This window comes from Salarias fasciatus, chromosome 13 (genome assembly GCF_902148845.1).
Source record: "Salarias fasciatus chromosome 13, fSalaFa1.1, whole genome shotgun sequence".
NCBI lineage: Eukaryota > Metazoa > Chordata > Actinopteri > Blenniiformes > Blenniidae > Salarias > Salarias fasciatus.
Genome location: NC_043757.1, coordinates 5872773 through 5898126, shown reverse-complemented (window position 1 = coordinate 5898126; position 25354 = coordinate 5872773). Strand labels below are relative to the sequence as shown.

The 25354-nt window shown below is 41.5% G+C and overlaps 3 protein-coding genes across 5 annotated transcripts; 2 read left to right on the top strand and 1 right to left on the bottom strand.

Annotated features, from left to right (window-relative positions):
- Positions 1–56: 56 nt before the first annotated feature.
- Positions 57–7980, bottom strand: LOC115399240 (transmembrane protein 229B-like). Its single transcript, XM_030106520.1, has 3 exons — positions 7869–7980; positions 5695–5868; positions 57–535 (listed from the first exon to the last, which is right to left on the bottom strand). The coding sequence occupies exons 1-3, from the start codon at positions 7978–7980 to the stop codon at positions 57–59; spliced, it is 765 nt and encodes a 254-aa protein (XP_029962380.1).
- On the top strand, positions 4769–25354 carry LOC115398881 (hydroxycarboxylic acid receptor 2-like). Of its 3 annotated transcripts, none has more exons than XM_030105881.1 (3): positions 4769–4864; positions 11715–12777; positions 25289–25354. In XM_030105881.1, exon 2 carries the CDS (start codon positions 11773–11775, stop codon positions 12754–12756), a length of 984 nt encoding a protein of 327 aa, XP_029961741.1. In that variant the 5' UTR covers positions 4769–4864; positions 11715–11772; the 3' UTR covers positions 12757–12777; positions 25289–25354. The 3 variants fall into 3 exon arrangements, with proteins under 3 accessions (XP_029961741.1, XP_029961740.1, XP_029961739.1); XM_030105880.1 differs by lacking the exon at positions 25289–25354 and adding an exon at positions 14582–14626; XM_030105879.1 differs by lacking the exon at positions 25289–25354 and having other exon boundaries at positions 11715–13019.
- LOC115398880 (hydroxycarboxylic acid receptor 2-like) lies at positions 16980–19211 on the top strand. Its single transcript, XM_030105878.1, has 2 exons — positions 16980–17095; positions 17660–19211. The coding sequence occupies exon 2, from the start codon at positions 17718–17720 to the stop codon at positions 18705–18707; it is 990 nt and encodes a 329-aa protein (XP_029961738.1). The 5' UTR covers positions 16980–17095; positions 17660–17717; the 3' UTR covers positions 18708–19211.

The following is a 25354-nucleotide window of genomic DNA, read 5'->3' as shown; positions in this document are numbered from 1 at the left end:
TGCATTAGTAGCAGAGCTTGAGGAAGCACGTCTGTCCAGATCATGGCGGTTCCTCGTCAGCAGTGCAGTCTGATCCTCAGAGTGTTCCTGATCACGTGCTGCTCTGCTATGAATGCCGCCACAGTCCAGGGCAGTGCGTACTCCAGAGTCACCAGCCCGCCCACATTGTACCTATAACCCGAGTAATCCCAGGGACAGGCCCCCAGCAGCCTCAGCGCCGAGCCCCAGCTGAACTCCCACAGGTAGATGAACAGCGTGTAGGCCGTCAGCCGCACCAGCAGGGGGCGACTCTGGGCGAGCAGCCGGGATCTGAAGTTCTCCATGAGGTAGATGGCGGTGGCGTACATCGGCAGCGCCCACAGACTGCTGTGGCCCGGCAGCCTGCTGTCCCGGCTGCTGCACCAGTCCAACACGGCCGTGAACACCACCTCGCACAGGCAGCCGTGCAGCGCGTACACGTAGAGACGCAGCGCGGGGGAGAGAGGCCGGGCCGGAACGCCGACATCTGCCGAGGCCTCGTCCTCAACGACGCCTCCTGTCACGAAACATGGAAACGATCGGACAGACTGAGCATTTCTGCAAAGTGCAAAAGAAGCATCTGCGCTAAAGCATTTGCGGAACATCCAGGTGTTGGGGAAAGTCTTCTCTCCATGTAATCATTTTAGAATTTTTAATTTTCATGAGGAAATCAACAAAGGCAGGTTTAAACTGTTGTCACAACAGTCAAGAGTCTAAAACTTAAGAAAAAGAACGCAAGAAGATTAATTTCTGCTTTTTAATTTCTCCGGATCAGAACAGCCAATATCAATAACATCAGGTATTCTGGGAAAACACAAAGAAGTCTGGCCTGAGAGTTTGGGTTATTTGAGAAAGAGTGTTTGGAGGAATAAATATTAACAAACTGCAAGGGAGCATTATAAGTTTAGTTTCGATTTGATCTGTTAATGATCACGCCTGATCCTGATTTGTTGACTGAGCTGAAGATGCTGTGGGTGTCTCAATTTTTTGCACATTTCTAAGTTAGCATTAATCTGCTCATCAATCTGCTTTCTTTTTTCAGCGTTCACGTCAACAGGACAGCCTATTCTCTCAATTGGGAAGAATTTATTCGAAAAAACAGAAAAGAGACCAAGTCACCGTAGCCCAAGACCCACATTTGAACAGTCAATTGAAGCGAGATATTTTTCCGATCGAATCAATTTAGCATTAGAGCTAAATTGTAAATTAAAGAGGTAAATTGTGAAGTAGTTTGATAAGCTTTGTAAAATTCTGAAGATGAAACATTATGGTAATGAGGATTTTAGATACAATTAAAAAAAGGGCTAATTTTTTAAAATGTCCTTGAAACATTTTCAGAAGGTATCAATACTTCTCTGCTCCAAAGTAAAGAGAAATTCTTATTATTTGAGGATTACTGTGCATTTTTACTGATTCAACCCATCATGTGGTCCCGTATTCAGAAGAGTTTGATGCTCCTGCATTAGAGCCTTTAAATTTATCAGTACATTTTATATCATTCCTGTCCAAAAATGGTGAGTTATTCTACCTATCTGTGTGTGTGTTTGTCCATCATCCTCCTGCTTCAGCCTTCAACTGCGGCACACACAGCAGTGTGTAGCTACTCTCTAATATGGATTAACAGCTAATAGCCCTGCTCAGCGCATTAAAGGCTCGGGAAATCTTCAACAGGTTTTCTTTCTCCGCTACAAACTGTGTCATCTACAAACGCAGCAAAGATTCAGCTCTGAAGTTTCTACTTGAGCAAAAACAAACAAAAAACAGCAAAACATTGGCATTGGTGTTGTTTTCAACTCCATCACTTCTTTTACTTAACTAACATAAGGATGTGATGGAAGTAAAAGCCATCGAGCCTGGATGAAGGTGGAACTGTGTCCCTCTGTAGGGTTTTTAGACGAAACAAAGGAGGAAATCGTTGGAAGTCTCACCTCGGCCATCATGACCTCGTGTCGTCCTCACAGATCGCTCCCTCGCCTCCATCCTCGGCCAGCACATGGATCCTTGTGCCTTTGTAATCCCTCTGCTTCCCTGTGTGTGTGTGTGTGTGTGTGTGTGTGTGTGTGTGTGTGTGTGTGTGTGTGTGTGTGTGTGTGTGTGTGTGTGGGTCCCGGGCTAAACATTAAGCTGCTCCATGTTATCAGAGTGAGAGGTCTCCGTCACAGACTGAGGCTGTGACCTGAGTGAGAAACCCAGGAAACGAGCCCGGACCACCTGAGGTAGCATCCGTGAGTGTGTGTGTGTGTGTGTGTGTGTGTGTGTGTGTGTGTGTGTGTGTGTGTGTGTGTGTGTGTGTGTTTGGGTGGTGCCAACCGCAGTATTGATCACACAGCGGCCGCATGAATGCTTCCTTTCATACATACAGTTAAAGTTAGCAGATAAGCGTATTGACGAGCACCTGGCAGTGTGTGTCACACAGAAGTGACACTGTACCAGAGTTATGATCGGGGTCATGAGGGGGTTATCAGCGAGACACTGTCAGAGAAACCGGTCAAACACACACACTCTCACACACACACACACACACACTCATGAATGGACGCACTGGAGGCGGATACGGATCCCTTTAGTAGCTCTGGAGTTCATCCTCTGTGTGACAGAAGCAGCTCTCTGTCGGTTGATCACCTGCAGGAGGGTTCATGTTCAAGAACATGTGTCATCAAGCAGTTGTAATTTGACACCTTAGTGCTGCTATTTGCTGCATGCCAGTGTTTTTTGAGGACTCTGAATAAAGTCAGCAATCAAACTTGATTTTCATCTCAAAGAATGCATACACAATATTTTTGTTACATATGTTTCCCATTGGACTGAGTTATTGTGATTTTTGTTGTTAACGCGATGCAACATTCACATCTTAAGATGCTTGCTGAGGATTGTAATGACTGACATTACATGAGACTTCTCACATGTCTTCACCATTTCATTGATCTAATTTTAATAAGATGTTGTTCCTACAGTTCTTTTGAATTTCTGTGAGAGTTTTGTTGGTTTGCATTTTTTAATATTGTTTATTTTTTTCAGTCTGATATTTTTCATGTTGCATGCATGCTCACAACGCAACACATAGATAATAAAACTGCAGGCTGATTTTTGTCATGAGTTTCTTTTCTTTATTAGTCTTGAATCAAAGCTACTGTACCTTTTCTGAATTTCTGAAGAAACATCCTTTGTAAAGTCAGTAACTGTTCAACGTTGTGGTTCATTCACAAAGAAAATCTGTACTAAATAAATATATTTCCTTGTCGATGTAAGCATTTAAAATTGAAGGTAATTATCAGTATTTTGTTCTGAATACATCTAGAATCAGCAAATCTGACTCTACGGCCAGAGGTGAATGAATATTCAGGATCTGATTCTGTTTCTTGCTAATTGCTAACAAGCAGGATTTAGTCTTTACGCACTGGAACGAGCCACCGGGGAGTCATGATTTAGACTAATGTTACCAAAACAGCCATTTGATTCATACATACTATAGTGCATATCTATAAGTTTGATTTTAGGTGAATCTTTCATTAAAATATTTTGCTCAGCATTTTTTTTTCAAGAATTTTCTTGAGATACATTCATTCAGGCTTTGTACGTTGACTCCATACCTGCTGACTTACTCAGTTTATTGACTTGGACAACGTTCAAGCAATTTATACTGTTATAATAACTGCCACCATGTCTAATAATAGAAATCAGGAAGTGAAGAGTGTGTAACGTGGTGCGTTCAGAGTACAGTTTCACACACAGGCAGCAGTAACGGGACCATAAAGCATCCCCGGCAGCAGATGTGGGTCCTGATGTGGTGTTTGTTCTGTGCCTGCGCTAATAAAACAGTTAAATGAGTGGCGGCCCTCCAGATCAGAGTCCAGTGATTCTAGCAAACACACCTTCGGGTCAGGAAAGGGAGTCAGTGACCGTGAAGCTATCAGGCTCAGTGAGGTCGGGCGGTGGAGAGCCGGGACGATCTTGTGCACGATGCATTGTTGTGCATGAAGAAAGTTAACAAACAGTCTCACAGCCACAAACCCCAACCACACAGTCTTTCATTACTCCAGAATATCAGCCAGAGATAGTTAAACTAATCCATCTTTGGAAAGTTCTCCACCCCTGGGGAGTGCATTCCCTCCTTTTCTTCATGAGAACTCGCAGACTTGGAGGTGTGGATCTTTGTCCCAACGGCTTCAAAATTGATCATGAACTGTTCCACCGATTGACCTGCAAAATAAAAGTTCTGTTTCATTTAGGTCTGGATATGCTCATCTGTAATTATCAACATGTTCCTACAAAGCCACAGAGTTTAATCCTGACATTTACACACAATCACAGGTTCCTGAAGGTCTGGAAACTCCACATTGTTTTCCTCCTCACCCTGCTTCCAGTTGACTCTCTGCTCCTCGGCAGCTTTCAGTAACACAGGTTCACTGTCCTACCTATGTCTGAAGTTTTCTTTCCATCGAGCTATTTAACTTCAGAAACTTGACTCAGTCAATGTTCCAGACACCTTCACCTCCCCAGCCATCAATTTAACAAAGCATGAAAACATGTGCAAAGTTTGACTTTACAGGCTTTTAAAGATTTGATCTATGATGCAGAAAATATAAAAACTGTTGCAAATTTAATAAAAGGAAGGACATTCCATTGTCTCTGGCACGTTACATAAATGCATGTTGACATAAAACAAGTTCTACTAATCCCTGTGATGCGAAATAAGATTCTATCTTGCTGAACAACACCCATGTTTTAACATGCCCATAAATCAAACTGTATCTCATTGGTAGACTGGCTCAGAGTGAATCTGCTTTACAAGCAGATCCTGAAACTGGCATTTATCTGCTGAACGCACCAACTGAGCAGAGCGCTGGTGAGTATCTAAACGCTTTATCCACTCTATAGCAGGATTTTAACTGCTGGTGGTGTATTTTATTTGCATCATCACAACATGGATACAGCTTTACTTAGCAGTGTTATGCAACATACCAGGACAGATGAGCTCGTGTGAACAGAGAGGTTGCGCCAACTCCTCTCTCTCTTATCAGAAAATGACTTCATTCACTTTCTTGAGTAAGAAGAAGATGGAAAAATCAATGCCTCCTTTTTTTGTCCTTCAACTACACAACTAAAGGTGCAACCATGCTACTGTATTTGGACCTGAAACGGCACTAAAGCAGCATTTCCACCGTGCATGCTGGTACAGGTCAGGTCGGGTTGGGTCGGTTAAAGCGTTGACTTCTTCCGACATGTAAATGACACTGACATGACTTTTTCACCTTTCACTCCTCAATAGCAGTCAGACACAAGTGTGTAGTTTTTATGAATGACCCTGTTATCAATGAAGTGTCACAGTGCAAATTTATGTGAATTGAAGTTCATGATTCAGATGATCACATGTACAATTTAAAAAAAAATTGCATTTCTTGCACCACTAATTAGAATGAAATATCAAATGCGAAAATATTGCTGTGTTTGAAGTAGTTGTGTCGAGCAAGAACCAGTAAATACAGACACATACGGGGTGTGAAAACAGCATTAAATGGAAAGGACATCAACACCACCAGCTGTTCAGTTTGTCCCGTGTAACGCTGGATTCTCAGGGTCTGGAGGACCAGCAAAGAAACACTCTGCAGGAATGTCTCGGCCTGGCTCTGCTACGCTTGCTGGGAGGCCAAATCAGCCTCATTCAGCCTTGCTGACCTGCTTCGCCTTCAAGGAACTGCTGGTGCAGACGCCACTCCTCCTGATGGGCGTGCCGTTCGTCACGCTGCTCGCGTTGCAGCTCCCTGCACAGTCGTGCCTCCAGCTCACCTGAAGCCTGGATTTCTGTCAGGAGCACCGTCAAGTGTGGTTGGTGCTCCAGCCTCCTCCTGGCTAAAAAGTAAAGGGGGGTAGAGAGCAGTTAAGCAAGGCACTGCCACTCGTACACTGCATTCACCCATAAGATACCGTGGTGGCAGGTGGTTGTGACGTTCTCAGACGTTACAGGACATGTGGGACGTTATTCCCAGGCTATAATTGCAGAGTGAAGCCTATCAACGGACTGCTCTGCACTTCTGTAATGGGTTCAATAATATCTGCTGTCATTTCTCCAGACGTTTTTCTTGCTTCAACAGTTTGTGTTCACTGTGACACCGGGAACGAGAGAGAGCTGTTCAGTATAAACATCCACCGTTTGCCAGAGCAAACTGGAGCTGCTAAAATAGCAGCAATTATTTATTTCAGTACTCTGCATCCATTGTGTACTTTAGTAGATATTCATGTCAATATCCAGTTGGACTAGCAGTGGAAGCATACATCCACAGACAGTGAATGTATGTCTGTGCTGTCATTTGATAGAATACCAGTCCACACGCTGAATGGTTTATTGCAAAATCTACAGCATGAACAAGGCCGATGCTTACCTCAGTGCTGCTGTGTGCTGAGAACACAGCAGGACAGTCCTGCTGGAGGTGGTGTGGCTGTATGGGTGAGACGGTGTGGCTGCTGATGGTGCTGCACCTCCCTTCAGCATCACCGGGCCCAGAGGAGGTGGACTCCTTGCCCTAAAGTGACACATGTCCTCCTACAGAGATGCTACAAATGTTCACATATTCAGACAATATGCATAATGCAACATGGGATTAGGTCTGTCGCGATTAGGATTTTTTAAAGACGATTAATTGTCAGACAAATAATTGCGATTGACGATTATATTGTCTTTTTTTCTCTTCTTCTTCATATTCTACTATTATATTATAATTAGCTTTAATAGAACACATTCTATGCTGTACTGTACACTTTAAAGCATTTTAGCAATTAATGTTCAGAACATCACAAAATAAAGACAAGAGTAACTTCTCCATTCCTTCAGACGTTTTATTGTAACCAGTCTGCTGCATCAGGGCAAGCATTGAAGCATACATACATTACGTCTGCCTTTTAGACTAAAACTGTTGGAAAGTATTGTACAGGTCAGATGAAAACTTTCTTTGACTTCTTAGTCAATGAACAAAGTGCACAGGTCAGTGGTCACACAAAAAGTAACTTTGACTTTCCTAATAAATAAATTCCCATCAACACAGAGGCACAGGAAACCAATCAAGAAACCCCAACCAACCAGCCTTCAGACTGAATCAGCACACAGTACAAAAGTAAACAAACTGAACAGAACAACGGAGGCAACAATGTGTCTTTTGCCTTTTTGAAAAACAAGCTGGAGGGGGGGGGCAAGTGAACATACAGTCTTTTTTGACTGTTTTCAAAAACAGAGTAAACAATATGTTTTCAACTTTCTGCCACTTTAAAATGTAAACAGCACAGGTCTCTTAGACTCTTTGGATTTCACAGTTTGAAATGACAAATAAAAATAACTTAAATCAACAACTTCAATATTTTTCTGCTACAGTATGAATAGCTGCATGCTATTAAAAAGAAAATAAAGTGACAGCCAGGTGCCCCACCACTCCCCAAAAATATGAAGTAAGTAACAAAGAAACACATTGGCCTGTCCTAAAACATATTCCTGTGATTTATCACATCTGCACCCTATCAAGGTTTTCACTCCTCCTGGCACGGTAGATTTCTGGCAAGGAAAACTAACATATTGACCTTATTTGGCTTGAGGCAGCATCTCTCTTGGGACACAATGTTTCCAGCAGTACTAAACACCCTTTCAGAGGGAGTGGAAGTCGCACAAATGCACATGTACTTCTTTGCTAACTTGGTCATCAAAGGGAACTTTTTTTGGTTGTCACGCCACCATATCAGAGGATCAGATGAGGGAGGCTGTAACTCTTCTTGCAGCAGGTACCGTTTTAGTTCAGTTTCAGCCGCAACTCTTTTTGGTACAGCCACGGTAGCCATTTGGACTCTTCTGTTCTGAAGGAGGTCACACAGTCGCTCCTTCTTGGCGGGAGGAGGTGAAGGTACCACATCATCATCCTTGTTTCCATCTTTGCCTCCATCACTGCTGCTGCTGTTGCCTCCTTCATCTGGCTCGCTCATGTCGATGATCTCCCTTAGAATCTGGCCCCTTGTTGTACCATCATCCCCAGTGCTGGTCTCCTTATACCGAGGGTCGAGGAATGTGGCCTTTTTCAGAAGCTCTTGAAGTGGAAGTGCACTGTACTTTTCATCAAGGACATTACACATTTTTTTCTTGATGTTTGTTGTGAGTGTGCTCTCATCTGGGTCTGGGGCTAACAGTCCTTCTTTTAGAAGTTCCAGCACAGGTTTCACAGAGGACACGGTCACATACTTTTCCCCTGATAAGACATCAGTAAAATCAGCCACCGGTTTCAGTGCTGCGTTGATGGATTCCAAGACAGCAACATCCTGCCAGGTCGGGTTGAGGTGTCCATGCTTTCTGTCATCGATCAGCACACGTCTTATGGCAGGGAGCTGCTGTAGCACCGTCTCGACCATTTTTTGCGTGGTACCCCATCGTGTAGCGACATCCTGGCAGGAAAGATAGGATTGTTTAGACATTTGTTCATTATACCAACACATTACAGGTTAATAATAACCCAACATTAATTCAAATACTATATGTACAGCACTTATAGATAAATGACAGCTCAAGTCCAGATTCCAAATGAAAGTACAATCTAAATAGTGTTCACAAATAGTTTATGTAGAATCATTACTTTCCTCTGTCTAGACTCTATAATTTATATACAGTGCCCAGCATAAGTACACCCCCTACTAAAATCAATGTACTAATAATTATCTAAATGAAAAAATGGAAAAATGTACAAAGCTTTGACAAAGGTGGGATGATTGAAGTATAATTACTACAGTTTGGCTTTGCTCTCACCCCTTTGATTGGAGTTTGCTCATTTTTGCATTTTGATCTTAAATTGAGAAACATACTCTTTTGGGTGAAATGTTGATTTTGAAAGGTACTAAAGGTTTTCTGACAAATCTGAAGAGGTGTACCAATTTATGCTGAGCACTGTACATTAATAGAGAGAAAAAAATGTTTCTAAACTTTCTACATAGAATTTGCACACTACATGTTTATATGTATTTATAGAGTGTGTGCATCATGTTTGTTAAAACATATTTATTTCATGTGTAATATATTAACAGCTTACCAGAATTAGACTGCGTTCGGGGAGATTGGTTTCATGCTGTGCCTTCCTCAGGTCTCTCCTCTTTATCCAGCTCAGGTTGAAAGTGTTGACCAGACTCCTGCACTGTCCCAAGGCACGACTTGTTTTCTCCTTTTCATTTGCCATGGCGTTTTGGACAGCCAAATGGAGGTTGTGGCCAAAGCAAGTCAGCCACGGCCATCCGAGTTTCCTCACTGCAGCTTTAATATTTGAACCATTGTCAGTGGTAATGCAGGACATTTTCTTCTCATCTAGCGCCCAGTCTGCCAAAGCGGACTGAAGGGATTCTGCAAGAACATCTGCCGTGTGGTTGTCTGGGATATATCTTGTCTCCAAACACCTGGACTGCAGAGTCCAGTCAGCTGTGAGGTAGTGGATTGTAAGGCTCATGTATGGGGTCATATTAGAGCTTGACCAAATATCAGTTGTGAGCGAGTAAAATTGAACCTCGCTTAACTCCTTGAGAACGTCATCCTTCACGTTGTTGTACAGTCTCGGTACTGCAGTCTTGGAGATGTATGTTTTGCCTGGTGGGTCATACTGTTTATCAAAGGTGTGCAGCATTTCTTTAAATGCTGGTTTTTCTACAATATTGAACGGCTGCATCTCCTTAGCGATGAACCGCGTTACACTGCCTGTTAACGTACGCCATTTTGCGCTGTCGTGTTTATACTTGCAGCGTCGGCCGAAAGATTCGCCAAGAGCCAGCTAACGGGACGCACCAGCTGATGTAGCACCGCCTGGTAATTGTGCTGGTGTGGTCTTTCCAAGTTCGGCGTGTTGCTGTGGATGGTGGGTCTGGAGATGTTGCCTCAGATTTGTCGTGTTGGTGCTTTTGACCACCACTTTTTTACAACACATTTTACACGTTGCTTCCTCTACGTCACTTGGCTCTCCTTTATCGTTGGGCATAAAACCAAAATGCATCCATACCGGTGCTTTTGTACGTGCCTTCGCAAGCAAGACCTCTTCTCCCTCCATGTTTTTAGCCTAGCCTCGCTAACCGTCCATCCGAGTGAGGCTGCGAGGCTGCGACGCTGCATGCGGCGGCTGCTGCTGGCGCACCGCGATGACGTCAGATTCTGAGTTTTATGCAATTTTGTGGATAAAATAAATAATTCACGGTAATCGTGAATACGAAAAATATTCGTGAATATGTAAAATAATCGCGATTGACGATTATTGTAATAATTGTGACAGCCCTACATGGGATATGATATACAGCTAAGTGCAAAAGCTAACTTGCTGAAGCTAACTGGCTAATTTCTTTCTTAGATACAAATTGAAGACCACAAGCACATATTTCAGTTTTGATAATTACATGGCAACAGTGATGGCTGTCAGCTCAGTTCAGAGTTTTAAAACTTACCATCACCCTCCACCAGGTTTGAGCTTGGTTGCGGCGCTGTCCAGAAAGCCTTCTGAATCAAACTCCATTGATTGATTGAGGTAACCCGGACCCAGTGGGTGTAAGCGGTTTTCTTAACCCCGGGCTCCTACCATGCAGAACCGGCTCCCAGTTCTGCTCTTTTCTCTCGTTTCAGTGTAATTTCATTCTAGTGCTACATGTCACTGATGATTGTTTCCTCTTGTAGCCTCTGTTTATATAAGAATTGTATGTAGATACAAGAAATTGTCTGTCCTATCTCCTTCTCTTTCTGTCCCCTCACCCAGAATAGCAGAAAGCCGCCACCTCTGAGCCTGGTTCTGCAAAGGTTTCTTCCTGTTAAAAGATAGTTTTTCCTCTCCACAATCGCTTATGTTTGCTCATGTGGATCTGTTGGGTTTGTTCTGTAAAAGTGTCTACAAACGACTATGCTGTAATTGGCACTTCATAAATACAGCTGAATTGAATTGAATTGAATTGAATTGAATTGAATTCTCTGGCTTGACTTGCCGGTCTCTGGTCTGAAATTCAGTCCATAGTGTCAAACTCTCACCAGTTCTTCCTCTGGATCCCACTGCGGTTGAGATCCTTTATTTTTCTGTAATCACTCCACTGTTTCTTGCTTTTTGCGTGGTGGTGACTATTTGAAGTTTTTTTTCATTGCTAATTGTGCCGTCCTGTTCCCATTGAATCTTCTCTGCAGTGATGGAGAGTAGCGTCTGCACCTCCAGTGTTCGATAGACTTTTTTGCAGAAGTTAGGTGTCCAACGGAGTACTCTCTCGAAGACCCTCCCTCATATCCGGTACATGGCTCCAGGTATTACATGTGGTAGGATAGCAGAAAACGGTCTCGGGTGTTCACGGGTGGAACAGTTATTGTGGTACCATGTTCAGTGGAAACGCACTCATAGACCTGACCCGACCTGTACTGGAGCCCTGAAAACCTGGCTGAACTAACTTTAGGCACAAATATTGTGAAGTCTGTCAACTAACTACCACCTCAGACTTTCGAACAAGCTTAGAGTGACGATAACAATTCCTAAAATATCGACCCATGGCACCTCATTTTCACGTTAGGCTCACAAAATCTAAACTGATATCAGATTTCATCCTCACTCTGTACAAGAAAAGTTATAACCAACCAAATAAATGCAGAGGAAGAATGAATGTTTTTCATAATTTGATTTTTCTGTAAAACACAAAAGTCTGAAACCTTGTTCTTTCTGTTCCTCTTCTAGAGTCTAAATATGCTGAGAGAAGTCTTGGTGGAAGAAGATCAGATCACAGGCAGCTGAAATGGAATCTGTGAATGTTTCCACTGAGATGGAAACCAACACTTCAATACATTGTCTGAACACGCAGCACAGCACTGATCGAGGAGTACACGTGTTCCTACAGATTGTCTTGATCACTGAGATGATCGTGGGCTTGCCAGGAAGCATACTTGCTTTGTGGATTTTCTGTTTCCGTCTGAAAGTCTGGAAAACCCACGTTTTCTTCCTCTTCAACCTGCTGCTGGCTGACTTCCTGCTCCTCGCCAGCGTGCCCTTCCGCATCGACACCCACCTGCGAGGGGACGACTGGGTGCTTGGACGACTGTGGTGCTCCATCAACCTCTTCATGCTGTCTGTCAATCGCTCTGCCAGCATTGCCTTCATGACTGTTGTGGCGTTGGACCGTTACTTCAAGGTGGTCCACCCCCACCACTGCATCAGCCGAATCAGTCTAATCCAGGCACGCTGGCTTTCTGCGCTCATGTGGATTACCGTGACTCTTTTTCGGATTCCCCTTTTGACCACCGACACTCTACACACAAATGGAAATGTCTCCCTGTGTCGTACGTTTCATTCTTATAAAGTAACCCCGGCAGCAATGAAGGTTCATTATGTGGCCTTCACCGCAGAGTTCTTCCTGCCCTGGCTCTTGCTGCTTTTCTGCTCTTTTCGGATCACCTCCCACCTCCGCCAGCGGGAAATGGACAAGCAGAAGAGGGTCCAGAGGGCCATTCAGGCAGTGTTTGTGATTAGTGCGGTGTTCACCTTCTGCTTCATGCCAAGTGTTATCACAGGCTTGCTGGGCCTGTGTTTCAAGGCGTACCACCCACTGGACTGCAAATCCTACAATCGTATCAGCCAGCTCTTCACCATGTGCATCGGCTTGACCTACCTCAACAGTGCTCTGGACCCCATCATCTACATTTTCTCCAGCGCAATGTTTCGTGTTGCTCTAAAGAAGTCCTTCAGATTCAAGAAGACTCCTCAACAATTCCATAAATGCTGACAGACAACAATAAAAACTCATGTAAGTGAAAAACACACACACAGGCACATAACGGTAAATCAAGGGAGACTGTGGCAGAAGTTGCTCTGGAATTTGCTGTCTTCCATGTGTTCACATATTCCTAAATACTGCTGCTGTCTGGTGACTTGGGGCTCTAATTTGACGGCGCAACTTGGCGATGATCAGCGGCGGAGACAGCGCATTCCTATTTTCGACAGGCGCAGAAGAGGGTGTCTGGCAGGTCCGCTGCACTTGCGCCGAGATGGGCGTGGCGGCGCACCAGGGGGAGGGGTCGACAGAATCAGCTGGGCGCAGTGATAGTTTCGTGCAGAAGGTGTGAGCAGGCTGGGGAGCGGAGGATCTAATGACACTGACAGTCATGAAAGATACACACAATCACTCATGAACCACATAATTGTTTTTATTATCTTCTTTAGCACTAGAACATCCAAGACAATCTGACAGACCATTTGGGTTTTTAGAATTCAAATAAATCTGTTAAAAATAATTCCCCTGTCCTCTAATTCTTTGACTTTTCCTAAATATGTGTCTTGTATGTTTTTCTGAAGCAAATAAGGTCCTAACAATAACACAGATAATATTACAAAGCATTTATACCTCCAAAGGCCAACAGTGGTCTGTGAGACTTATTATTTATTTATTTATTATTATTATTATTATTATTATTATTATATTATTATTATTATTATTATTATTATTATTATTATTATTATTATTATTATTATTAGACTGATTAAAAAGATGCACTTCACGGGGCTTTTTTTTCTTCTGTGATTGATTTGTTTTGGTTCATGCGCATCTGAACAGGGGGCTAGCTCTGACAGCAGACAATCAGACAGATGACCAAAAATATCAAGCAAATCCCAAAAGAAAGATAGTAAAAACAGGCATAAATAAGAGATATAAGGTGGAAGAAGCTTTAGCAATGATACAGGAGGTCAGTGAGGGGGAATCGGATGGCGGAGACGTGTCTGACATCAGCGATCTTGACTGGAGTGAAGAGGAGGAATGTTCTGAATCAGAGTCAGAACAGTCGCGGGACAAACAGCGAAACAAATATAATGCTGCTGCCCCAAAAATACCCGACCGACCTCCAGCTGCTGTACAGTCCAGCGTAGAACCTGCAGTGGCGCATGGAAGCGCTCACGCGTCACCTCCAGGTAGAGAATTACTGTAGGCTGCTGTCAGTTTACAACTAAATAATAATAACATAAAATGGTGTAAAATTATTATTATTATTATTATTATTTAAACTAATGTAATAAATCTGAGCACAACAGTGAACACGGTATTGACAGCAGGGGCACTGCAGCGTCTCCAGATGTGCCAGTTACAGATTCAGGTAAAATATTATATCCTCCATTAAAGTACAGCAAACCATGTATTTTTCGTTTCCAAAAATTAATTTTAGAACGAACATATTTTCTGAATAAATACCTTTGTCCTGTTGAGCCTGCAGTCCCAGAATAAAATGAGCAGGGTGAGGACGGGTCGGTGTGGGAAGGTGTCCGTCCTGGTGCGCAACCGGGGAGACTTATTTTACTAATTTTAATATGTTCTTGATTATTATTGACAGTTAATAATACAACTATTTTGTGTGTGTTGGCGTGTGTGTGCGTGTGTATCAGGGAAACGAGTGCGCGGAGTGTGAATGAGAGGTACGCTGCGCAAATGCGCACTGTAAAAAGTTCAATACATTTTAAAACCTGATTTTAGGCATTAATAAAGCAGATATGAGGCAGACGTTTTGCTGATCCACTTGATTTAATATTTTGTTTCTTTACCTTAATTTCTAATGCATTAGATTACAGAAAAGCAACCTGTTGGTGTGCTCCTGCGCAAAAACACTGCATATGACAGCCTGGCTGACCATAGCGGCCTTTGGAGGGGGGTAAGAATGCTGGCAACACGTGAAGCAGAGCGGAGGACGGAGCAGATAGCAGATGTCGCCACCATTCTCTCATAAATGATTATCCTTCGTCTGGGATGGCCGGAATGCCATGTGTGTGATAGGAATTACAGGGAATCATTTCAGAGGACATCGATCTGATGACAACTGAACCAGCAGTCCTAAGTAGACTCACCCAGCTCCGCTGTGCAGCTGCGCTGAGTGATTGGCACCTGTAATTCTTTGTGCTTTCCCAAATGTATCTTTAAGAGTTATGATGCACACAAATAAAAACAGATTTTCCCTTTCCCTACAAAGTCTGTATGTAGCCGCTAAATGCAGGGTGTCTGCATTTTTATTTCATTTGTCTGGCTCCCCAAGCTCTACAAGAGATTATTTATTTCAAAATGCAGTCATATACATTGTTGCTTCACTATGGTTTAGTATTGAGGCCAGGAAATAAAATGTATTTCATCATGTTAATGTAGCAGTGTCCTTCTTTGAAAAAAAGGAGAGGTGTTCATTTGATTGGTCAAATTGCGCTCAGCTGGGTTAAACCCACTTTCTCTCCTCTCTCTTGCGCCACCTGCGCCGGTGGGCGGGATGGAGGCGTGACTGCGCCTGGTTCACGAAATTAGGACAATTTTCTGGACACACCCCGTTGTCTTTATCTGCCGACGGCGCACTTTGCGCTCCGCTGACAGCGGGCGGATTCGGCGCAGTCTGCGAAGTTAGAGCCCTTGGTGCTGTATTTTATGATCTATACCATGGAAAAGACACAATTACCCATATGTCCATGTAATGTAATGCAATTCATTCTCTTTGAGGTGCCAATTAAAGAAAGAATATGTTGAATTGGCCTCTTCTGTTGTCTTTTTTTGAGTCTTTTAAATTGTTTTTTAATTAAATAACATCCATCCATCCATCCATCCATCCATCCAGTTGTAGCCACAGGAGGAAAACTTGGGAGTTGAAAAGAGTGACAAGCAGAGATGGGCAGTAACATATTAGAAGTAACACAATACTGTAATCCAATTACTTTTTTCAAGTAGCGAATAAATTACAGGATTACATTTGCAAATAGAGTAATTAAATGACCGCTACTTTCCTGAAAGCAGGCTGCGGGACTTAACCATGTTTATTTCATGAGACTATCACCATGTCTTATTAGAAGCGCAACATCAGTGTTGGACAACTGTAGAGATATATTATATGGACATATAGGCATAAACATATAGACATATAAACCACGTCTCCACTGCACAGCTGGTGCCAGTGTAAACAACAGACGTGTAGTGATGAACAGACACTGTGGCGCGGGAGAGAGCAGGACCATTTAGATGTTTGGAAGTACTGACAGTAAGGAACTGACAATAGCATCAGTAGGCAATAACATAATTTTATATATACATATCTATATCGTCCAGAGATGGAGCTGGATGCATGGTTCCAGGAAATATCGAGAACAACATCTGAGATCTCTGTCCAGAAGAGCGCAGTGCTAGGAACAGCTAAGATCCTACGCAAAACCCTCAAGCTCCCAGGCCTCTGTTAAGACGACCCGAGCTTGAAGAGCATATCGCCCAGGAAGGGCGAGAACACATGTTTTTATATCTGTGTATATATATATCATTTGTTTTATTTTCTCACATAATGCAGAACATTTTTTCAGGTAGTGCACACTCTTTGAAGTCTCAGTTGTAACTTTCCTCTAAGATCAATGAACAATTTCAAAATGTTTCCTGGTAATAAGCTATTCATTGCTTTATACTTTATTTGAATGAGTTTGAAATCCACTAGGTCAGGACTTTCTCCAAAACTGAGATACTTACAGATATCTTGTTTGGAACATGTTTTATTTGAGGTTTCCAGCAAATTTCATCATCAATTTGAACTCCAGGAAATTTGTTTGATTTATTCTGTCTATCAGACTTTATTTTACATTTTCAAGGAAAGGTCATGATTGTTCTCTTACATAGATTCAATAACTTTTTTTTTCTTATCAAACATACCATCACTGGGTTGCTTTATCTTCTGAAATGTGACTCAGTCAATTTTCCAGGCACCCTACACCTTCACCTCCCCTGTAATCAATTTACAAAGTATGAAAACATATGCAAAGTTTGACTTAATTGATATTTAAATATAAGATCCATGATGGAGAAAATATAAAAATAGCTACGGAAATAATTAAAGGAGGGACATTAATTCATCTCCTGCACACACAAAGAAATGCTGACACTACACAAGTTCTACTAACCCCTATTGTGTGACATAAAATACAACCCTGCAGAACAAGTTTCAACAAGCTTGAAAATCAAACTGCATTTCACTGGAAATCTGACTCAGACCGAATCTGTTTTAAGAGGAAATCCTGAAACTCACATGAAGTATTTACTGCTGAATGCGCCAACAGAGCAGCGAGCGCTGGTGAGTAACAAGATCTAAACTCTTTATCCACTCTTTACTGCAGCAGGCTTGTAATTACTGGTGGTGTATTTTATTAGTGTCATCACAATATGAATAGAACTCTACTTATTATTATGTAATATACCAGGACCGATGAGCTAGTGTGAGAGATGCGGTGCCAACATCTCCCCTCTTATCAGAAATTGACTTTATTTGCTGTCTTGAGAAAGGTGTAAAAATCAATGCATCTATTTTGTTTGTCCAATAATTACACAAGCAAAAGTACAAACATGCTATCTTAAGTTGGCAGATGAACCTAAAGCACCTTACAAACTAACTTAATGCACTAAAATTGTGAAGTCTGTCGACTAACTACCACTTACAACTTTTTATCAAGCTCAGAGTGACGACAACAGGTTGTGAAATATCTACCCGTGGCATCTTATTGCCACGTTCCCATAAAATCTCAACTGATGTCAGATTTCATCCTCACCCTGGACAAGAAAAGTTATAACCAACCAAATAAATGTAGAGGAAGAATGAATGTCTTCAAAAGACCCCTTTCTTTCTGTTCCTCTCTTCTAGAAACCAAATGTGCTGAGAGAAGTCTTGGTGGAAGAAGATCAGATCACAGGCAGCTGAAATGGAATCTGTGAATGTTTCCATTGAGATGGAAAGCAACACTTCAATACATTGTCTGAACACGCAGCAGAGCACTGATCGAGTAGTACACGTGTTCCCACAAATTGTCCTGATCACTGAGATGATTGTAGGCTTGCCAGGAAGCATACTTGCTTTGTGGATTTTCTGTTTCCGTCTGAAAGTCTGGAAAACCCACATTTTCTTCCTCTTCAACCTGCTGCTGGCTGACTTCCTGCTCCTCGCCAGCGTGCCCTTCCGCATCGACACCCACCTGCGAGGGGGAGACTGGGTGTTTGGACGACTGTGGTGCTCCATCAACCTCTTCATGCTGTCTGTCAATCGCTCTGCCAGCATTGCCTTCATGACCGTTGTGGCGTTGGACCGTTACTTCAAGGTGGTCCACCCCCACCACTGCATCAACCGAATCAGTCTAATCCAGGCACGCTGGCTTTCTGCGCTCATGTGGATTACCGTGATTCTCTTTCAGATTCCCTTTTTGACCACCGACACTCTACACACAAATGGAAATGTCTCCCTCTGTCATACGTTTCTTTCTTATAAAGTAACCCCGGGAGCGATGAAGGTTCATTATGTGGCCTTCACCGCAGAGTTCTTCCTGCCCTGGCTCTTGCTGCTTTTCTGCTCTTTTCGGATCGCCTCCCACCTCCGCCAGCGGGAAATGGACAAGCAGAAGAGGGTCCGGAGGGCCATTCAGGCAGTGTTTGTGATTAGTGCGGTGTTCACCTTCTGCTTCATGCCAAGTGTTATCACAGGCTTGCTGGGCCTGTGTTTCAAGGCGTACCACCCACTGGACTGCAAATCCTACAATCGTATCATCCGGCTCTTCACCTTGAGCATCGGCTTGACCTACCTCAAGAGCGCCCTGGACCCCATCATCTACATTTTCTCCAGCGCAATGTTTTGTGCTGCTCTAAAGAAGTCCTTCAGCTTCAGGAGGAGGAGACAGATGGAAGGAGTCACTCAGCATTGATTCACTGAGAGTTGTGGATCTACAACAGTAACACCTGCATTGCAAGGCAGCTGTAGTGAAGATTGTGATCCATGATTATTGATTTGTTTGGAGTCCTTTTTCTGATTAGATTGCATGAACTGCTGTCAATCATTAAAACTCTCATTTGTGTGTTGCTATATGCATTTTTTTTTACCCAATTGTGAATGTACTGACGTATTACAGAAGTGACTGCAAGGTGCTGGTTCGAGTCCGGCAGCAGAATTCATCATGGAAACGCGAAAGTTCACATTTTTCCCAGCATAATCTGTGAACAAGGATCCTATGAATGAACACTGAGCAAGACCTTGCCAGTGTGGAAATGTGACAAATAAATGTATTTCTTCTTTCTTCTTATTATAGTGTTCACATTTTCCTAAATGCTGTTGCTGTTTGGTAACTTGGTGCTGTATTTTATGATGATGTATACAGTGCAAATGGCATAATTATTTATCCATATGTCCATGTAATGCAATGCAATTTATTCTCTTTGAGACACTAATCAAATAAAGGATGTGTTGAATTGGCCTCTTCCTTTGTCTTTTTCTCAAATTTTTGCAAACTTTGCAATTTTTTGCAATGACACTCTTAAAAATTACAGTGAAAGTGATTAATTTATTGAAAACATGCATTTTTGAGTGCTTAAGGTTTCAGTGTTTGCAATTTTAATCAGTTATAACCACAGGGAGAATATTTTGGTGTTGAGCCAAATTTCGAGACAATTAATACGATTATTCATCCTACAAAGGCATTGCTTCATTTCCTCACACAATTTGCTCTTTAGTTTTACTCCAAGGATAGTAATGCAGAAACCTTTTTTTTTTGGTTGTGCGCGCTTTATGAAGTCTTAGATGTCACTTTCCTCTGAGTTCACTGAACAATTTTGAAATGTTTCCTGGTAATAAGCTGTTCTTTGCTTTGTACATTATTTGAAGAAGTCTGAAATCCACAAGGTCATGACTTTAGCGTTCTCCACGATTGAGATGCTTCTGGATATTTTGTTTTGAACATGTTTTATTTGAGGTTTCCAGCAAATTTTTTTTATCAGTTATTATTATTTCAGGAAATTTGTTTTGATATATCCTTTCTAGAACCACACCCTCTGTACATCCACCTGATTACTTATTTTACATTTTCAAAAAAGAATCATGATTTTTGTTTCAAATAGATTCAAAAGTTCAGATCCTTCACATAAGTCATTGATGTTCAGTATGAACAGTTTAAGTCCCAACACTGACCCCTGGAGGACTCCGGTTAGTTCTGAATCCATACTGTCTGACAGTAAATCGTATTTTTCTCTGAATTTATCTCATGTGTTGGTGAATTGAGGCTTCTGGGGATTTGGGAGAATTGTGGGAGAAGATGAACAAGTCTGCAGGTTCTGCAGAAGTGTTGTTTGCCTTCGTTCCTCAGTGGGATGTTTACTGTGAGCTGTTTTTGCCCAGTTTGGAATAAAAATGTAGTTCTGTGGTTTGGAAATGCCCGAAATGACTTTCTTTTACCAAAAACATGTAAATTACTTCACAGTCAGGAGATGATTTTTTTTTTTAATAATAACAACAACAGCTTCTATTTCTTTTTTCATCAGTGGCTCCGAGGAACATTGAATTTCTTTGTTTTTTCTACCCAGACCTCATCACCTCGATACTTTTTTGAAAGAGGAATTTTGTCTGCCAGGTTTGTTCCCACATAAAAAATAAACAACAACCAACAAAAAAAAAATAACATTAAATGTGTTCACCACCAGGCCCATGAACAGGTATTTAACAATCGGGCAACATGAAGAATTTGCAATGTAGGTAAAGTTTGCTGTACTTTATCTTCTATCTATGAATATGCAGAGAGAGAAAAGTTTGGAAAATTGTGGCACTCAGTTGTTATAAAAATGTTTACTCACACATATAAACATAAGTGCATGCACGAATAATTTCACCAAATAGCCTTAATGATTCACTGATCACATTCTCTCATCAAAACTGTCTTTTGGAAACCTTACGAGAGTGAGAAAAGAAGCCAGGGATTTGAAGAGCTGTCATCTTTCACATTAAAGTTAATGCACAACGCATTAATGTGAAACATTAATCATACCCAAGGAAGAGGAAAGTATTTTTTGTTTCAAGAAAAGATGTGAAGGAATATGGAAAATACTCAAAAGAATCAGTTTTCTCTCAGGAAGAGATGAGATGATGGTCAACATCATGTTTTGAACACAAGGTGGCAGCAGTTTGTAAATTTGTTGTTTGAAACTGTGACACATCAACATGGATGGATGGACGATAAAAATGCCTTTGTAACTCTTCACTGAACAAACACTCAGATTTGGATGGATGGACGATAAAAATGCCTTTGTAACTCTTCACTGAACAAACACTCAGATTTGGATGGATGGACGATAAAAATGCCTTTGTAACTCTTCACTGAACAAACACTCAGATTTACAGGAAGGAGAAGGTCTTATTAAAGGCCTCACAGCACAGATGTAAAAAACAAAACAAAAAAAACCTTCTTTTTTCTTTTGTTTTTGCTGTTTGTACTCTCTGGTGTTCAGAGAGCACTAATCAACAAGGAAAGAAACTTTCAGGATCATTTGTAATCTGAATCTAAATGTTGTTGTCAGTCAAATAGTGTTTCTCTTGACTTTATCTCTTTTGTCTGAGTAAATATTCCACTTAAATGATGGAAAATGTCCAAAAGCATTGAGTTATTTATTAAAGACACAAAGAACCGAGGTATGCCCAAAGCACATAAGACACTAAAGGAAAAAAAAAAAAAAAAAAGAAAAACAACACAAAATATCAGAGTAACATAACACCCAGTTCACATTATCACATCAGGTCCATCATCCTGTCCACTTCTGTTCCTCCCTCGTCAACAAAAAAGGAGATTTATACCAATCTGTGACGGCCTGGTGATATATTCTGCCCCACACTTGTTCATAATAGTTCATACTATTCACAGTTCATAACAGTGAATGAACAGTTCATAATATTTGAAAAAAGCCGCGGCAAGTCCCACAATTCAGTGCGGTTCATGTAATTTGCTGTGTTTTTGCGTGGAGAGTCTTAATACAGTATTTTCCACTGAAATAACGCAATAAAATGCTGTGAAATCACAGTAATAATTAAAACAACAAATAACACAATAGTTTACTGTGATGGCACTGTTTTTATAGTAAACCTCTAAATTACACTGTGAACATTAAAGTTAAATCCTGGAAAGTAATAATACTGCAATTTAGAGTGAAATTTTACAGTTGACTGTTGTGAAATCCTGGTAATGTTTTACAGTGCACTTTACTTCATACCAGTTCAGTCTGATTTTTCTGAGCCAATCATGGCCCAACAGACAGCGTCTTTGGCTATCAAGAACCTGGCTCCAGTTTGCCGACCTTCAGCTGCAGTGTCTACATGAGGTGTAGGCTGCCATCAGTACGCTGAGCTTGATTACACGTTCATGTACCGTTTACTGCACGTTAATTGCATATTGGAAGTTCTGATGCTTCAGTCTGGTGTTTTATATGCTAATACTACCTTGTAATCACTGATATATTATTTGACATTATTTATCTGTGGTCCATTCGTTTAATGATTGTATATTTCAGAGTTTTAAACTCCGTGGCTCCTCACCTATAATTTATGTCGCTGGATGATTATAAAATATTTCTGGTGATTCCAGAAGGAGGGATGTTCTTCACAGACTGGAATAGGAGGGTGAGTGGGCTCGTATGAAAATGGAAGGAAATCACATTTAAAAAGCATTAAGCAGACAGAATATCAAAGTTTTACCATGACACGTTTTAGTAAAAAATCTTATGCTCATGATCATATCATCAAAACCCATGTGGTCATATGATGACACGATCATGTGATCATGAAATATGTCAGATCACACCTCCATAAACAACAGATATATACAAGCTTCTTATAAATATATCTGTGGTGTACAGAGTCACAATGAAAGTGTGGCCTGTAAAGCAGAGCTGGGACCATCTTCGTTTCCTTCCTTCCGTATTATATATTCCAGAGTGAGTCGACCACACCCATCCAACCCTCACATTACATATTTAATAACAAACTCGGTATTTATGCAGTTATTTACACCATGATAACTAATGAATAGACATTTTTCCTTTTTAACCATCCAAACATTAGAATTACATTGAAGGTTTTGTCACCTTTGACCTTTGAACAAAAGTTTTTACAGGAGCCTTCTGATGTGCCCTAACAACACAGTGATCACTGAAAGGAGTAAAACTCTTTCTGATGGTTTTTTTATTTTTTATTTTTTTTTGATGAAGTAAATCAAATGAAGTCAAATCATTTGTCAAAGATCATATTACTCCGTTTTTACTTGAGTCACTCATGTTTTGGATGACTCAAGTGTTTTCAGAGGTTGCCGAGACGTGGACTCCAGCATGTGTCCATAAAAGGACTGAAATAAAAATAACTGCATGATGGGGCAGCATGGACAATACAACAAAGCTTTTACCTGTCCAGACTTTACTTTAGAGTCACATTTAAATTCAGAATTTGACAGTTTTAGAATCAGAGCTGGGGTCATAGCCAAAACAAAACAGGAAGTGGTTTTCTGATTATTTTTTGTTTTTGAGGAAGTGCAGTATGTGAGTCAAACAGTTAAACCATGTGTCACAAGAACTTCGTGTTACTCTACTTTTGCTTGAGTCACTCATGTTTTGATCTAAATATAAATTGTTTTCACATTCACCGATCGAATCTACAGGTTCTTCAAATTCTAGGTCATTTTGATCTTTTTCTGGTTTGTAATTTCATTCCCTCTTCTTTAAGTAATGATGCAGGTTGAACACAATATTCATCGTCTGTAAAACCTTTGTTTTCTACGTTCTGTGTCTGTTGTCTTTTAGAGACTCAGCCTGTTCATGTCTTTGCAGGTGATAAGAAGTGGAAAAACTTAGTCCTACGTCATGCCTGTGCAGTCATATAGGACTTTCTGTACTATTCACAGATTTTTTTTTACTCCAGTGAAAACGTTGCCTTTAAGACTAAACTCAGGAAAACCCTCTGTCAGATTCACATTATGAACTGGAGCCTCTTACAGTAAAATGCTGTAAAATTGGCTCAGAACCTAAATTCCCAGGTCGACCTGAGTCACGGAACCCTCACGGCTCGAAAACAGGTCTTAAACATTTTCAAAGGGGAAGGAGGCATGACAAGGATGGAAAATACAGAGAAGGAGATCAAACTGATAAAGCCACACCCAGCATAGAGCCAAGTGGTGGTGGGGGGGCAGGGGCATTTATTACTTGTGCAATAACCTGTTTTTCTGCTATATGCTATTATATTGTTCACTTTATTTCTCTTGCATTTTTGCACTATCCTGTAATTAGTATTGAGCCAACGGTTCTGGATTTTATTGCACGGCAGCTCACTTCAAACGGGAGGATAAACATAAATTAGATGAACAGCAAGACGCAACACACTCCCAAGACTGACAGCAACAAGTTGAATGAAAGGAGTGAAATAAGGGGAGAAGACAGAAATAACAAGAGCAAAATGTGAGCAGCAGAGTGACAACAAAACAGGAGTGTGACAAGAGCAGAAAACTGTATCCTGGAAAAAAACCACAGAATTGTAATGGTTATAGTTTGATAACAAAACAGAATCACGGACACAGCTTCTCTTTGCAGGATTTTCTGAAATCAAACACCACAAAACACAACTGACCCTGCAGAGAAATGTGTAGAAATGAGTCAACACGCTGTCACTGCACAAAGTTTTATGTTAAATGCTTTTAAATTTCAGAAAAAGGGTGAATGTCTCTCCTGAGACGCTCAAACAGCGACTTGAGTTTCCGCAGGGCCGTGGGCAGCAGCAAACTAGAAACACCTTTCCATAAAGTCTAACTCCACACGCACGCACGCACGCATGCACACACGCACACAGTATGTAGATGTGCAGTTCGCAAAACATGCACAACTTCATGCTGCGGCGTGCATCACTCCGTCACTGATAAAGAAAGCAATTCTCAGAGGAAAAAAACATCTCTATTGTACAGTATTTCAACTTTTTTTTCCCCGAAATGTTTGAGAAGAAAAACATTCTACTCCCGTGTCTCTCTCGAGTTGCCACATGGTTCTCTTCCGGAATGACAGGATGTGACAACGGGTCCGTAGCTGCTGGTAATCGTCTTGATTCGAGAGCTGTCAGGTGCGCCGCGCGCTTCTACTGTTCCAATGAATGAATGAGACACGTGCAGAGAACGAAAGTTGCGTTACAAATCAGCGGAGAGGAAGCGTGAAGGATGTAATATTCATATTGAACTATTGTGACCTTTGTATTTTTGGCTGAATCACTCTGCTGGGCTTTCCACTTTCCAGATGACTAAAATAAGGGCAAACATCCCACTGCTGACACAGCTCAGTGTAAAACCTGACAATATGAAACAGTTTGAGCTCCAACACTTTAGTCCCAGCAAGGCATGTTAGGGGTCAGGTGTGTGCTCAGTCATGTTATCTAACTATGTGTGTTTTGACAAAGACAATGTTTCTAATGTTGACTTCTGTCCTTCTTGTCTTATTTTCTCAGTTGGATTCCTTCAGCTGTACTTCACTCAGGCTGATGATCTTCCCTGCAGTATCACTCAGACTGCTG